This window comes from Phoenix dactylifera, chromosome 16 (genome assembly GCF_051530095.1).
Source record: "Phoenix dactylifera cultivar Ajwa chromosome 16, Ajwa_hap1_PhDact_Kaust_v1.1, whole genome shotgun sequence".
Taxonomy (NCBI): Eukaryota; Viridiplantae; Streptophyta; class Magnoliopsida; order Arecales; family Arecaceae; genus Phoenix; species Phoenix dactylifera.
In genome coordinates this window covers 14,894,623-14,909,880 of record NC_143205.1, presented here as the reverse complement: position 1 = coordinate 14,909,880, position 15,258 = coordinate 14,894,623, and the positions used below count along the sequence as shown (strand labels likewise).

At 41.0% G+C, this 15,258-nt stretch overlaps 1 protein-coding gene across 1 annotated transcript; it reads right to left on the bottom strand.

The window, feature by feature from the left end:
* Nucleotides 1-7,006: 7,006 nt before the first annotated feature.
* LOC103712235 (uncharacterized) lies at nucleotides 7,007-10,367 on the bottom strand. The gene is made up of 2 exons (XM_008798708.5): nucleotides 9,191-10,367; nucleotides 7,007-8,654 (listed from the first exon to the last, which is right to left on the bottom strand). The coding sequence occupies exons 1-2, from the start codon at nucleotides 9,796-9,798 to the stop codon at nucleotides 7,190-7,192; spliced, it is 2,073 nt and encodes a 690-aa protein (XP_008796930.3). The 5' UTR covers nucleotides 9,799-10,367; the 3' UTR covers nucleotides 7,007-7,189.
* Nucleotides 10,368-15,258: the final 4,891 nt, after the last annotated feature.

The following is a 15,258-nucleotide window of genomic DNA, read 5'->3' as shown; positions in this document are numbered from 1 at the left end:
CAACGGATGCAAGAAAAACTTACCCCAGTTCCGTATATGGTCAATAGTTCTCCTGTCCTTGTAATGACCCTTTTCTTTGGCCATCAAAGAAACATACTTTATGACTCTTAGTTACCTCAGTGAGGAAGAATAGAACCAAGAAAATCCAAATCAAGAAGGGTCTGAAACAAAAATAATTGTATCAGGTTTATAGGTCCTTATTCTATGTTTCATGAGAGATCAGGAGGAATCAAACAATCATTAAGAGGGAGAAAGGTGAAGCCATCTTTTGTTAAACCAGTTGAGTCGAAGCCAAACCAGTTGAAATGTTTGGCATGTAGTATATGCAAAAGAAAGCATGGGTGGCTATGATCCTTCTCTTCCAATTATTTAGGAATGTTTCCATTTTTAACTTCTTTATCTCTCTAATAGCGCAATTGCTAAATCAAGAGGGGCGTATCTATTAGAGATGGGAACATTTATGAAGGGAAGAAGTATGTTCTACCCAAAAAAAGAATAAGAGAAGAAGTATGGGATCGGGGGCAAGAATAAAGGACTAAATGTAACATATACACACTCCAATTTTCTTTTCCTACCGTTCTACGATAGGTTAAAGGTAACAATTTTCATGTGGATTTTGATCGTCGACCTACTAATTGGAACTTACAAATGGAAGTTTAAATCTCTTGTGTAATTTTGAAAATGAATGGGGGTTTTATAACAAAAATCGGGTCCGATTGAACCGGATATGGATAGGATTGAATATAAGGTAGATAAAAAATCCATCAACCTAAAGCCGATCTATTTATTAAATAGGTAAAAAATTTAGACTCAAACTTGACTATTTTATTAAATAGTTAACCTATTCTGACCTATAATAGGCTGAAATAACTTAAAAGGGTTAAACGGTTAAGCATTGTCACTTCTATTTTGGCTACTCTGAGGCGAAGCACTTGGCTGCCAGATTCATACTATACTAATGAAAGTTGTCTATAATTTTTAAATTTCTTAGGAGGTCTTTACTGAAAAACCATATATCATGCTTGCATGAGACTAGTTCAACTATCGCAGATTTTTTTCATTTAGCCCTTCGAAAACTGTCTTTCTGGCAGAAAGAGGCTCCAAGTTTTCCTCGTTGGAAATAAAAATGTCTTTAGCTTGAAAGAGGAGGAGGATGCTACCTAACTATAATCAATTACATGGGATCCATCAAGGACACTCTTGTTTCATTCTTAAACCAAGTGTATTATAAATTTAAGATCAAGCCTCATATAATAGATGTTGCAGCAAGTAGCCGAGCCCCATGACAAAGGAACTGTAGAAGAAAATAGTCCATCAAATTGCCTTTTTTCATCGTGTTGCAGTCATCCAGGATTGCATTCTTCGAAGAGCTTTGGAAACAAATGGATATGATGTAGATTCTGAAATGGTAGTACCTTTTGATGAGGATCCTGCTGCAAAAGTTACTTGGCCCAAAAAGGGAAGGTATATGCAATCTCTCCATGGTTAGTTCGATTTCATAATACCGTTCTTGTTTTTGATGAAATTATTTTTTATCCGTGATAAACCTGATTTAATTTTTAATCAGGTACAGGAAAAGAAAGAGGGAAAAGAAAGAATTGAAGATGGTCTTCAGGGATTTTTTTGTAAAATCCTAGTCCCATCTGTGACTTTATAGCTGAAGATAAATATAAGAAAGGAAAAACAGCAAGGAGAGATAAAGAAAATAACTAAAAGTTCACATTATGCAACAAAATACTGCATATCTATTAATGTGAACTAGGTGATGCCACAGCCATTATTTATACGTGCATGTATAATTTAGTTTTTGAAGGGCTTCTCTTTCTTCCTTAAAAAACTAAATGTATATCACAACCTGCAACGCTACATTAAGTTGCCCGCAATCGCCACTCAATGTATGGTTGGGATGGATAGCAAACAAATTCTAGTTCAAGCAGGCAACACATATCAAAAATTAGTGGCTTCGCTTGCAAGCAATTACAAATTTCATTGAAAGATGGTATCATCCAAGGCATAAGTAACCCACCTTATACATTCGTATACCAAATTTGCCAAATAACTATTTACGTTGGAATATTCCAGCAATATCAATCTAAACATGTATGTGCGAGTACGTATGCATGTATGCATATATATATTTTGAAAAAAAGAGAGAGGAAAGAAGACTAATTTGCATTATAATTAGCTAGGTTTCAATACTAAGAGGAGTATGACCATTGCGTAGTCCCAATTCATGTTAAAATGCTATTGCACGACTTGAAAAATCCTTGTAGCTAAGCCAATCAAATTAGCATTTCCTTCCTTGTATTTTAGGGCAACATTTGGTTCAAGAATGAAACAAGTTAGCGTTGTGTCTACTAAATAACTTTTAAAGAAAGGGCACAAGGAACAGTCATCTTAGTTAAGCCACTTGTACCAGCCACCACCACCACTAATGTAAGAAAATATTCATGAGCTATTTCCTGCATAAAGCCATCATTTAAGCTAAGTAATACCCTTCATTATAAAATTTTTGATTTTTGGAGAAAAAAAAGAAACATCCAACCGCACGCACTATAACCACATAAATTTTAGTAATTGAATTGACCATCTAAAATTCAAATCCAGAACCTCTTGTTACTAGGTAGAGTCTCGAAATTATCATTTATGTGCGACACCTATCTTTAAAAAAAAAAAAAAAAAATCAAGGCGTAGCACAATATCCATAACTGTCCAATTTATGTAACAATTTTGTCAACCCATGCATGCAACTTTGATTACAGAATGACGACTGTTTCAAACTAATAACTAATATTAAGCCTGCCACACCCATGCAGGCTTGTTATGGTGAAGACGTGGTCGCCATCCTCAGACGCTCTGCCTCCATGCCGTCCTCAGATTGCCAAAACCTAGCCAATGTCCTGGCTGACCAAAGATATTGCCTTATTTCCAAAAGTTTATGGGCTGATTGCACAGGCTACCAGAATGCCTGTTTCCAACGTCAAAAGCTTTGAAAAGGTGTATGTATGGATGTATCTATCTACCTATATATATATATATATATATAAATAGAGAGAAAGGGAAAGGAGAGAGAGAGAGAGAGAGAGAGAGAGAGAGAGAGGCCTAGCTAATAAGGACAACCATGATACCAGCCCGCAGCCCCTAAAGGGGACTGTTTCTAGTGTTTCCTCCTCTCCATGCACCTTCTTCTTCGGAACTTAGATAGGAATGGTTGGACAAACTGAGTCCTGATAGCAACCAGGGAAGGCATGCGCATCACAAGATATCCTTCAGGGAATTCCTTATCTTTGAAATATCCGGATTCAAGTTCCATCAAAAAAAAAAAAAAATCTGGATTTAAAGCGAGGGAGCCGTGTCCGTTTCATCCCGCGATGCCCAAAAAGACGTTGCTGCTCACTGATGATGTCATATACGTGTCCCATACATACATACATACATATATACATACATATATATATATATTATATATACATATATACACACGAGCAGAGGACCCACTTGCAATCGCATTCGTAAAAGCAAAATTCGAAAGGTTTCTTGTTGTTTTAGAAAATGAGCTTCCCGTTTTGTTTTACATACTAGGCTCTTTTTATTTGATAAATTTTAACAAAAATAAAAAGCAATAAAATCTATTACGCATCATATCATATCTACACAGAAGTATTTCGGTATGTTGAACCAACTTTTATACGAGACATGCCGACGCGGTATCAGCTTGATATTATTATAGGATCTGGTACTGAGATAGCCAATTTTTTAGAAAATATTAAATTTAATTTTTGTTGACTATGGTATCAAGTGTTATGAAAAATTTTAGGAATCATGTTTTTTTTTTGTAAAACCAAGTCCCTCGAAGCATAGCATACGGTGCATTACCTTCTAAGGCCATCTTGTAAATATATTCCCTAAAGGTGGTAAATATTCGTCCCTGTTCTCCTCTTTAGCAAGGAGATCGCAAGTACCTCTCTCACTTGACGCCAACAGGCCTTGACCCTCAGCATGACATTCAGATCTCTCACCCAAGTGGCAACAAGTCTTAACACTCTCCTTCAATCATGGAGACTTTTTTTCTTGTCCATTCAGCCTTTAGGAATAATATCTCTGCTTGGAAGCTACAGGAGATATGACCATGTGATGCACTTATATCCATTGTGGGATTATTGTTCATTTCATGTGCTCTTTTTTTTTTTTTTTTGATAAAAATGACATTTCATATAGCTCTTAAATGAGTACAGCCAGCTAAGTCAAAAAAAAAAGTGATACAGTGAAGAAGGAATCTCATCAGTCGTGGTCCAGAAGAAATCTCCGAAATGTCGAGCAACAAAGGAGGCAACCCAATTTGCATCTCTATTTGCCTTTCGAAATACGTGTCCAGTCTGCGAGTCTCATTGATCAACAGGTGACCGTCCCCATAACGATCCACTCTTTATATCCAATCGATCACCGTGGAAGAGTCCCCCCTCAAGGTGAACCCTGTCTGCTCCAAGAATTCTCCTCGCAAAAGAAATGTCCTCTCATGTGCTTTAAGAATCTAATCTTGGGTCTCTTTTTTTCTCGAATAAAATAAATTTTTTTGATCGCCAAATCTAAAACCTGCCTTTATACAATTTGAATTTTATGAAAATGATTTTCATAAAATGAGAAAACCAAACAGGTCGCCATGAGAAATGATATGAACATGCACCAAATTCTATGTTTTTGAAACAATCAAGAACTTATTTAGTAACTCAAAAATCTCACTTAAAAGAATCATTAAGCTGGTGCGGAGCTTTTTTTTGCTAACTGTATGATATGTTATGTGGTGTCAGTTCGGAGGGTGCCGCATGAGCTAAATAATGCCGAGCTACCTTATGCTTGTATAGTTTGGTGCAGTATCCTATCATTGTCCTTAGGTCATATTCATCAAATTAGGAATTAGGTCTATGTCATATGATAAAGAGAAAAACCAATAAAACATTTGTATGATTAATGGATCGACAAATCGAATGAATGAATGATTGAAATAAGAATTTCCATGACTAGGGCTTATACCACATAATGCATCTTCCAATCTTGACCCAATGAATAGTGTGAGAATTAACCTCTACAAAACTAGGGTATACTTGTTGAGAATTGGTCGTCGAGAAAGTACATGAAAAATATTCATAGCTTGTGTATCCTTTAATTGTGTCTTTCACTCCCTTGTCCAATTCAAATTGTTTTCTTATACATTTGCCAGTTGGAAACTTTTTAATCACCATTTTCTTGCATCCTTTCATTTCATTTCCTTATCCATGTACAGGATACACATGCCAAAACCAAGAAAATGAGAAAGAGAAAAATTTGCCACTCTAATTAATTAGTGACGGACTCCTCTTTTAACTCTTGTCCCCCTTGACATGTTTTCAACATGCAACTGGTATTAGATTAATAATTTATAGTATTATGCTGGTAGCCTATCAAGAGAATTCAAGTGCCATTATAGGATTGGGTCAAAGTGGAATCTTTTATTTTTCGCTATGCTGAACGTGGTACATGATTTGAAATTCATGCTGGAATTTGGAGGTATATGATAATTATTTCCAGTTTGAGTAGGAATTTCTTACAAGAAATCCAACAATAGGAATACATAGCAAATTTTCATTGATTGTGCAACAATGACATGCATTCAATCCACTTTAAAAGTTGATTAGAAGAATTTCCTTGCATTCTTTCTGGACCTATCGAAATCTTTCATGCACATTAATTGTAGAAATACCTATAACCTAGAAGGTAGAACCATGCCCGAGCTTTATCGAGCTTAGCAGAACTGTCCTAGCATGTCTTTCGAACCGAACAATATCTCTTCATGCTCATATTAATTCAAGCTGAAAAAAATTCGATCATGTCTAACCATAGACGAGTACAACCAGTGCCAGCGTGGATTGGTGTTGGCCATTGGATCACTACAGTTTAACATAAGTTATGACCATCCATAGGATCATCATAGTAAAACATCAATGAATACTAACCGTGATCATTAGTATGTGCTGCATAACTAGTTTGTGATGCACCCATTGAGGAAGTATTATTGTGAGAGCCCGTGCGAGAGTGTGTTTAGTTTTATATTGGTTATTCGGTAAGAAAATTTTGGATACTTATACAAGATCAAAAAAATCAAAAAATATTTTCCGATCAATTTTTTTGGATAATATTTTGAGCTTTAATTAATGATATCAGAGCAAATCCGACTCATAATCTATATATATTAGAAAATACTCTCTCAAGACTTATTATTTGCTGCCTTTTGTTAGGGCAGGTAGCTCACTGTTCACAGCGAAACACCTCAGAAATCGCCGAGGGAGAGAGCACAAAATGGAGCTTGGCGTTTGTGACCCCGGGTGTCAAAGCGGGCGCCGAGGCCGCTTACCGGGGGAATGATGGGTGGAGAGGAGAGGACATTCGTATGCCGAGAGGTGGACCAGCGATTTAAGAGCCCACGCCGTACAAAATTAGACGAGGAGGTGGGGATAGAGGGAAGAAAACAAGCAAGAGAAGAGAGAGAGAGAGGGTTGGAGAGGAGAGAGAATGCTTTCTCTCTCTTCTCTCTCGATCGTCTCTGAGTGTTTTTAAATGGGCTTGAAAGCGGGTGGGGCCCGAGCGGAGCCCCCCCTCTGCAGGCCTCGTGCATGACCGGCGCCGTGCGGGTTTCAATCACTGACGTCACGCCCTCCCGACACCGCAAACTCACGCACGCTCCCCGTCACGACTCTCCATCTCTCTCAGATCCATTCAAACTCCAACAACCATTAGCTTAATACAGAACGCTCGTCTCCCTCTAGCCCATGCAAGCCCGGAGAGCATCCACATTACTATATCGGTAACCGTGGCAATCTGGAAACTTAGAAAAAGGACTTGGATGACATGGTGCATGCCTTTGTCCTGCTGCATTTAGTTCTTACTCGAAGCTGAGAGAGCATATTCAGTCTTGTAAGCTATGAGGAGAATGGAAATGGATGAGAGGGAAGTGATGATGGTGACGAACAGATTTACTCCCTAGTGGGATTAATATGCAACCATGATCTTATTCATTTACTAGAGCTACTAATGATATGTCCTGAGCTAGTTTCTAGTTCGAATTAAAACAATATGAAAGCATTGCGAAGGGGCCGGGAGCGGTCTATCAATCAACATGGAAGAGGATTACCTCTTGGAGGTAAATTAACTAGCTTTAGGATTGGAGACATTGGAAGAAGAGGCTGGAGTCATGTTGGTGGTGCTCCTCTTGGTGGGGTTGAACTTGGCTCTCCCCTTCTCCTTCTTCTCTTTCCTCCGCCTTCTGTCTACCTCCTCCCTCTTCGTCATCGTCGTCCTCATCTTCTTCGCCATTGTTCCCTGCTTGGCGATGGAGGTCGTTGCTGTCTTTGCCTTTGCCATTGAAATCAAACTGCAGCGAGCTCATTTCGGGGAACTTGAAGCCTTGCTGATCGGTGGACACGATGATGGCGTCGAGGAGCTCGCAGTGGTCCTTCCCTTGATCGGTGGCCGTGCCGGAAGTGGTAGCACTGGCTACATTGGCATTGGGGGAGGAGGAGGAAGCGGGTTGGGACTTGTTGAGGGACTTGGAGTAGAGCTGGTCCAATTGGTGGAAATAAGGGCAGGTCTTGGAGTGCTGTGGCCGCTTCTTGCCACTTTCCTTTGTCTTCCTGAAGTATTTGTTGATGTTCTCCCACTTCTCCTTGCACCGCTTCGCGCTCCGGTGGTAGCCCATGGCGGCCATCGTCGTGCTTACCTCCTCCCAGAGGGGACCCTTCAGTCCGGGCTCCTGGAACCTCGACTCGAGCCCGCTTCGCACCCGGATCAGAGCGTGAACCTCGGCCTTTGGCCACCGGCTCGCGTTGAAATGGACCTTGTTGGCGCTGCTATCGCCATTGTTCACAGCATTCGAGGGCTCCGCCGGGAGGTTTTCGGTGGTTTCAGCAGGTTCTTTGGGGAATTGGACTTCGAATTGGGGCTTCTCGGGGAGGCGGAGGGTCTCGCCGGTGATCTTCTCGAGGAAGGAGATGATGGCGGCCTCCCGGGAGGAGGCGAGGGCCCGCTCCTGGGCCCGGGCGGCAGCCTCGCGGCTGGACTTGGCGGCCTCCTGCCGCCGCCAGGACTCCTCCCGGACCGTCCTCTCCTGGTCCCTCCTCTCCATCACTTCCAAGAATTTCCGGTGGAGGCTCTCTTGGTGGTCCATCAGCTGCTTCACCAGGTTCTCGAAGAAGGCGGCGATCGAGCTCAGCTGCTTCTGCTGCCGCCGCTTCCTCTTCCTCCTCCCACTTCCCTTGGAAAATTTCTTCACCGGCGCCTCCTCTCCGGCCGACGTCTCCGAGCCACCGACGAGGTGATCAGCTGGCAGTCCTGGAGGGTTATTGGCGGCGGGCATGAGGGCGGTCTCGTCGCCGGTAAGCGCAGAGCCAGAGCCGGCTCGGTTGGCACCACCACCACCCATAGTGCTGCCGCCGGGCTTGTAGATGGCCTCGAGCTCGCTGAAAAGCTTGTAGTTGCTGCCGCCGCCGCCGTTTATGTGGCCGCCGGGGTCCGGCTCGGCTCCCTCTTTGCTCTTCTTGCAGTACTTGTTTGTTGGTGTCTCGGGCTCCTTCTCCTTGTACCTCTTGTTGCTCCTGTTAACGTAATCAATATCCAGGGGCCTCCTGCAATGATAGCAAGCCAAAGAAAGAGAGATAAAGAAGAAGAGAAGGAGAAAAAAAAAACGGCGAACAAGGATTCATAATTCAAAATCACTTGTAGCAAATAGAAATCTTCTAAGTTAGTAAATTTTACAACTTAAAAAAATCCCACATTTTGCCATGGAGAAAGACACGAGAAAGGAGAGATTCGGAAAAGAGCTTCGCTTTTCTTTTAGTCTTTCTTTTGCAAGGTCTTCTCTGAGCCAAACTTTTCATTTCCTTCCGTTCATTTCCCCATGATTGATCTAAAAGCAGGCCTTAGGAATCATCATCATGTGTTTGCTAATTTAACTGTTTCTATTTGTCATATATTTCTCTTAAGCCTCATAGTCATGCATTAATGCTAGCCAGGTCAGTTCCTTAGCTTAGTTAGAGGAGGAGGAAAACTAGCTGAAACCAAGAATTTAAAGAACGAAATTTGGAAAAATTTCAACAACCAAACTGAGATCTTCTTGCTAAGAGATGGAGACTAGATGAGAGAAGAGTGGGTGCGGAATTACCATGGGGGCTCCTTGATGGCCGATTCCTCCTCTCTCTGCCAGTGGTGATGGAGCCGGCTCTCGGATCCCTCGTCGCCCTGGAGGATGCTGTCCTCGTCATTCAGCCCCTCACGGCTGCCCCCGCCGCTGCTCTCATTCACCGCCAGCTTGAAATTCATCGTGGCAGCAAGAAAACTCGGCCCTCCTCCTCCTCCTCCTCCGCCGCCGCCGCCTCCAGTCGAGTTCTCGGGGCCCGACTCCTGATCCAAGCCTAGCTGGTGCTGGGGGATCAGCCTTCTTTGCTCCTGGGGCTGGGGGTGAAACAACTGGAACTGGTGGCTCTGCTGGAAGAGCTGCTGAGTGATCGGGATGGAGTGGAAATGGGAGAAGTGTGGCGGGAGCGGCGACGGGCTCTGGGGCTGCTGCTGCTGGTGGTGGTGGGGGCTGGGGTGGGCGTGGTGGAGAGGGCGGTACCTGAGAGGCTGGGAGGTGGCGGCATGGATGTCGGCCGCGCCGGTCGCCACTGAGGGGTTCGGAGGGGTGGCGGACGAGATGGAGAAGATGGTGCTGCCGCAATTCTCCATCATGAATTGCTGGATCTCCGATACGCTTCCATATCCTGACTGCATCTTCCTGATCTTATTTATTGCCTCTCTTCTTCTTCTTCTTCTTCAAAATTTTGCTTTCTTTCCTTCTTCTTTTTTTCCTTTTCACTACTATACTAAAATAATAGAGCTAGGAAGTCTCAGATCTGCACTGCTATCAGCTCTATCTTTAAAAGTCAGCCACTGGAAAACAGGAGAAATAGGACTTCATCAGTGCTGCCCATATGCTGGCGTTCTTGCTTGCTTTCCCTTGGAAGGTAGTAGCTAGTAGTGGCATGGCTCTTCTTCTTTCTTTTGGATTGGTGTTTCTCTCCTTCTCTCTGGTGGCTTTCTCTTTAATTTCTTGCGGCCAGGGCTGGCTGGCTGGCTTCCTTCACAAAGGCTAAGGAAACCTGACTCCACCCACCGCAGGAGAGATCTCTCTCTTCCTTTACTCTGAGTTTCTGTATCTCTCTCTACTGTTCGCGGGGGTGTCTATTTGTTGCTGTCTAAGGAGAAGGACGCTGGATGGGAGCCTGAGAGCTGAGCTCCATACTTTGCTGCCTCTCCCTCTGTCTCTCAAGTTTTAGGGTGGTAAATAGAAAGGCTGAAGCGAGGGAACAGGGTGACGTCAGCTCAGAGAAGGGGATGAGCATCTAGTATTCGGCACGTGCGTGGCACGTGTCAGAGCGTCGGAGCCTTTACGTCTAAAAAAAAGGAGCTTTTTAGAGCTAAACGTACATCCCATTCTATAACTTACACCCCCCGCACCCCCGCTCCCAACCTTCTTGTTGAACAAAAATTTTAGCCCCCTCCTAGAAAAAACTGCAATCTATCATATATAATTTATATACAGAGGGAGGATGTTGTGGCCAAATTTATAGTTTTTTTTTTAAAATATTTTTTTTAAAGAAAATGCATATTTTTTATAAAAAAAATTTAGAGAGCGTTTTTTTTCTTCCTTTCTTTTGGCATGGTTGTAGGTCAACTGCTCTTATCTCACATAACAAAAGTTGACTGAAGTAAACCTGTCGGCAAGGGTTCAGACTCTTTTTATGCATATAGTTTCTCAAAAAAAAAAATATATTTATTTTCTTTCTATCATCTATTATAAATGCAGGGTTGGTATCTTTTCAGACTGCATATGTATGTAAATAAACGAACATAGCCACATTATTTTCGAGAATTTTTCTATACCCATTTTGTATATATTTTTCTATCTCTGCGTTGCTTTTTTTTTTTTTTTTTTTTTTTGACTTCAATGACAGTGCTTACGGAAGATTTGTGTGAGCCTTGATTTCTAATCTTTTTTTTTAATAAACTTGGGTTGTTTTATCCTCCCTCCTCGTATTTATTATCATGTAGAAGAGCACCTTCTGCTAAATTATGTTAGAACTTATGGCGAGGCCATGATGGATGGATGGATGGATGATGGATGGATGGATACAACTGATGGATGATTGGGTGCTCGATTACGGATCCATGCATTAAACACCCATCCAGCTGTCTCGACTCTCGACCCACTACCCAACACTCACAAACTCCGTGGGGAAAACACCATGCAAGGAAAACAGTCCCTGGGTCCTTATGGCTTTGCTATCGTGTTCTCCTTTGGTTGGTTGTGTTTGGTGTTTGGTGTGCTCTGGTGGCGCAGCTGAAGATGGCTCCCATTAAAGGCACTGGTGCCCTGCTGTTTCCTACGTGAGTCATGTCATGATGGCTCCCAAGACGAGTCATGAGAGATTGAGTCGTTGGCTTTGTGTTTGCGTGTGAAGGTCACCGGAGTGGGTCCCAATCACCAGATTTTTCTTAGAGCCTGGCATGGGCCACGTGATAGCTACGACACATCAATATGCAACCAGGAAGGAGCCCAAGTAGAGGGCCTCATCCCCCTGAATCCTATGTATGTATACATGTATGTATATATATATATATATATATATATATATATATATATATATATTATATTTTTTTTCTCTCTATATATTGCTTTCTGTTGTTTTAATCATTATCAACTATAATTCTCTTAAAAAATAAATATAAAAAGAATACAGATCTATTAGTTTTGGTCTGACCATGCATTGCAAAACAATCACTATCATCATTGGATCCATCGACCCCAAAGAACCATAGATTGATGGCCTTAATTGTAAAGTCTCGCTCATTGAGAGCCGGACAAATATCCGTCATCAAAAGTTTCTTTCAATCAATTCTAGTAGTGGTGTGAAATCACATTCCTATTCAACTAGGATTCGTAGATGGGGATCTAATAGAAATATTATAGTTGCTACAAATTATTTACTACCAACTAAGCCTTAATTTTGGTGGTTGCCATCTCTCATCACTTGAAAGAGGTCCAGAATTTGAACTTTGGTGGTTGCATCCTACTATATTTCTGAAAATATTAAGACAAATATTTTATTAGTCAAAATTATCTATTCAATAATTATTTGGTCCTTAGAAATCTCCAAATTTCTTAAATATATTGATAATTAGTGGTTATAATTGATCATGTATATTCTTATGACTTGTCATGTTTTGTTGTTTTTTTAAAAATATCATGTTGTGCTTAGTTCTTACTGATGCATAAGGTGAACGCACCAAAAGAGGTTTCTGATTTCTTAAAATGATTTTTAGTAGAATCTAGAAAAAAAAAGGAGAAAAATTCATAGTGCTTCTAGCTCGCAGATGTTAGAATGAATGTTATTATTACAACTAATTAAGACACCAAAATGCATATAATGGACGAAAAATCAAAAAATCATATCATTAGTCATGGCTTTTAATCACACTTGGAAATCTCATTTTGTTTTAATACTCCTAAATGGTAAATTTGAATAATTTTGCTGTGCCATTTGAAACTATCTTTAGAATGACCATACAAAGTCTATCAAGAAACTTCCAAAACAACAGACTTTATGTTTTACCCCCTTTTTTCAGAAAAAAAAAGAGAAAAAGTTGGAATTCCTTGTTTATTTCCTATTTCTAGGCATTCTTAAGTTGTATAGCTTGTGCTGATTATTGTAATTCTTGATTAAAATCACCTCCCAAGTTTTTTGCATGGATAGGATTATGATCAAATTCTTTGTGTTTTGGACATGCAAGTGTAATTCAAACAACTTTGCATTGAACGCATGCATAGGCTCAAATTCTTTGCATTTGGATGTGCATGTGTGATTTAATAGGTCACAAAAACTCGTTCAATGGAAAACATCCTTTATTTAATAAATTACAATTATGCACCAACCTTAAGCAATTTTCTGCTCAAAATTGTATTTATGAATTTTATTATAAAAAGTGACCATAAGATTGCCTATTTGATACATGTATCAGAGCTTTTGCTAATAACGAACGGCTTCCATACATAATTTTAAAAGATATGGTACAATTAACCCCCAAAGGTCTTAAATTTATGAATCAATTTCCACTTAAGTGTGGTAATCGTTTAACCCATGAACCCCTTTAATAAAAAAATCGAGTTTGGATAGATAGATATTTTATTATATCCTGTATCGAATTTGACTCAGATATGGTCTAATTGTCACCCCTACTCTTACTTTTAATATCCAACTTTAACTAATGAAAGAGATTTTCTTTGAAATAACTACTAACTTGGACTTGTATATAAACCTTTTGTATCCTGAAGTCTCAAAAACAACTGCCATTAGTTTCATCTCATGTGAATTGTAAGTCGCTTTACTTATACGACCATTTATTTATTCTAACTAACATTGTCATATGGAATTTATATCATGAATGAATAACTTTTATTGTCTGAAAATAGCCTATTACCTATAACCCAATTGTGCACGATAAATATAATTAGTGCGTCCTGTAGATCTTGCATGGGAATTAAATAGCTCCTTCAAACTTCTTTGTATCGTCATAACCATGGAATGTGCATGCTTGCAATGAGCATGACCATACTACTAGTATAAATACAACCCTTCTGATAGAGGAAAAAAAGGGTCATCTAGCCCACAGCTAATAGGCCGCCCAGTAAACACCACCAACAACAATCAGATGAATCTTCACCTCGACCCAGCTCGTCCTCGAAACTTCGCCGAAAGTTTCACTAACTCCGGATATTCGTCGACCAAGTTCGGGGTGCCTTTAGATAAACACTGACCCGTTCCGACCAAATTCGGGACGCCAAACCCCCAGTGATACGCTCCGATCTTTGAGCTCGGGGCGCACCTCCGAGCACACCCCGGAATCCACAAAACCGAACTACTCCTAGTATCCGCCAAGCCGACCTCGTCAAATGCATGATGCAACTACTTAACGAGTTTGGCCTCGTCAGCGACCGCACCAGTGTACGGACCCACGCCCACCTACGCGGCCGTACTCCACCACACTGTCGCGTCATGCCCCCATAACCGACCAACAGCAGTCAGACGGCACCTCGACTACTCCGGTCATGCTCTGTTGTGACTGTCAACGCCCTACCGTTCTTAAGAACGGGCTGTACCGCACGGTACCTGCCTACCTGAGTTGCACGCCATCCGGCTCAGAGCCATACCCCCTCATGATGGGGACTGACAGTACCTCCGTCATCCAGGCCACTCCATTGAGGCTATAAATAGCTCGGTCATGTAATTCCTAAGGGACAATTTTGGCTGGACCAAATTTGCCCACTCTAACTTGATAGTCGGAGGGCCCTCACCGGAAAAATCGGTGAGGCTTTGTGCAGGTCTGCGGCCGTCGGACAGGAGGTGGTTCCCGCATTTCCCTTTCCAGCACCGGCGGCTTCCTCGGCTCCACCGGCGTGGTCACCCTTGAGCCAGATTTGAACTACACCACCTTCATATATATATTTTAAAATCTTTTGAATATCAATTAAATGTAAAGTTACTAATCTATTCAATTATATAGATATCCGAGGGCTAAAGCTTGAGCTAGATTGTCTGTCTGGAAACTACAACAAGTGTATGATTTGCAATCCAAGTACACCTGGTAACGTGTTCATTTACTCATGCATGGTGTTCGCTTTTTCACACACAATAAATGAGCATGATATACTGCATGGATGATGGGATGGTTTTATACTGCAACATAGCAACATAGCCCTTGTAGAAGTTTCCATGCTTACCATCCAATAACAAAGCATTGATATGATACTCCTTAATGAAACACATGGATAGGGTGAAAAAAGAAGCGCCATATCAAGGTGGTGGTAAAGAAGCGTCCACTTGGTATTAAAGTATTTTTTTTAAATTTAAACTTGATATTATAAAGTCGGATTTTGAGATGTGCTGAAAAGCTAGTTCTAGTGATTTCTTTTCAATTTTTTTTGGACAAGAAAGGTAATAGTTCACCTCATTTCTATTCACAAAACAAGGATAAATTAACATAAATCATCCGTCACACTATAGGACATATGGTCAATGATGTTGTTTTTTAAATCATTTACTGACATGAAAAGGCATCACAAAGTTTCTCACCGACACTTTCAAAAGCTTAACCCACGCGTTGGCTATGCAAAAATGGAAACTGAAATTTTCA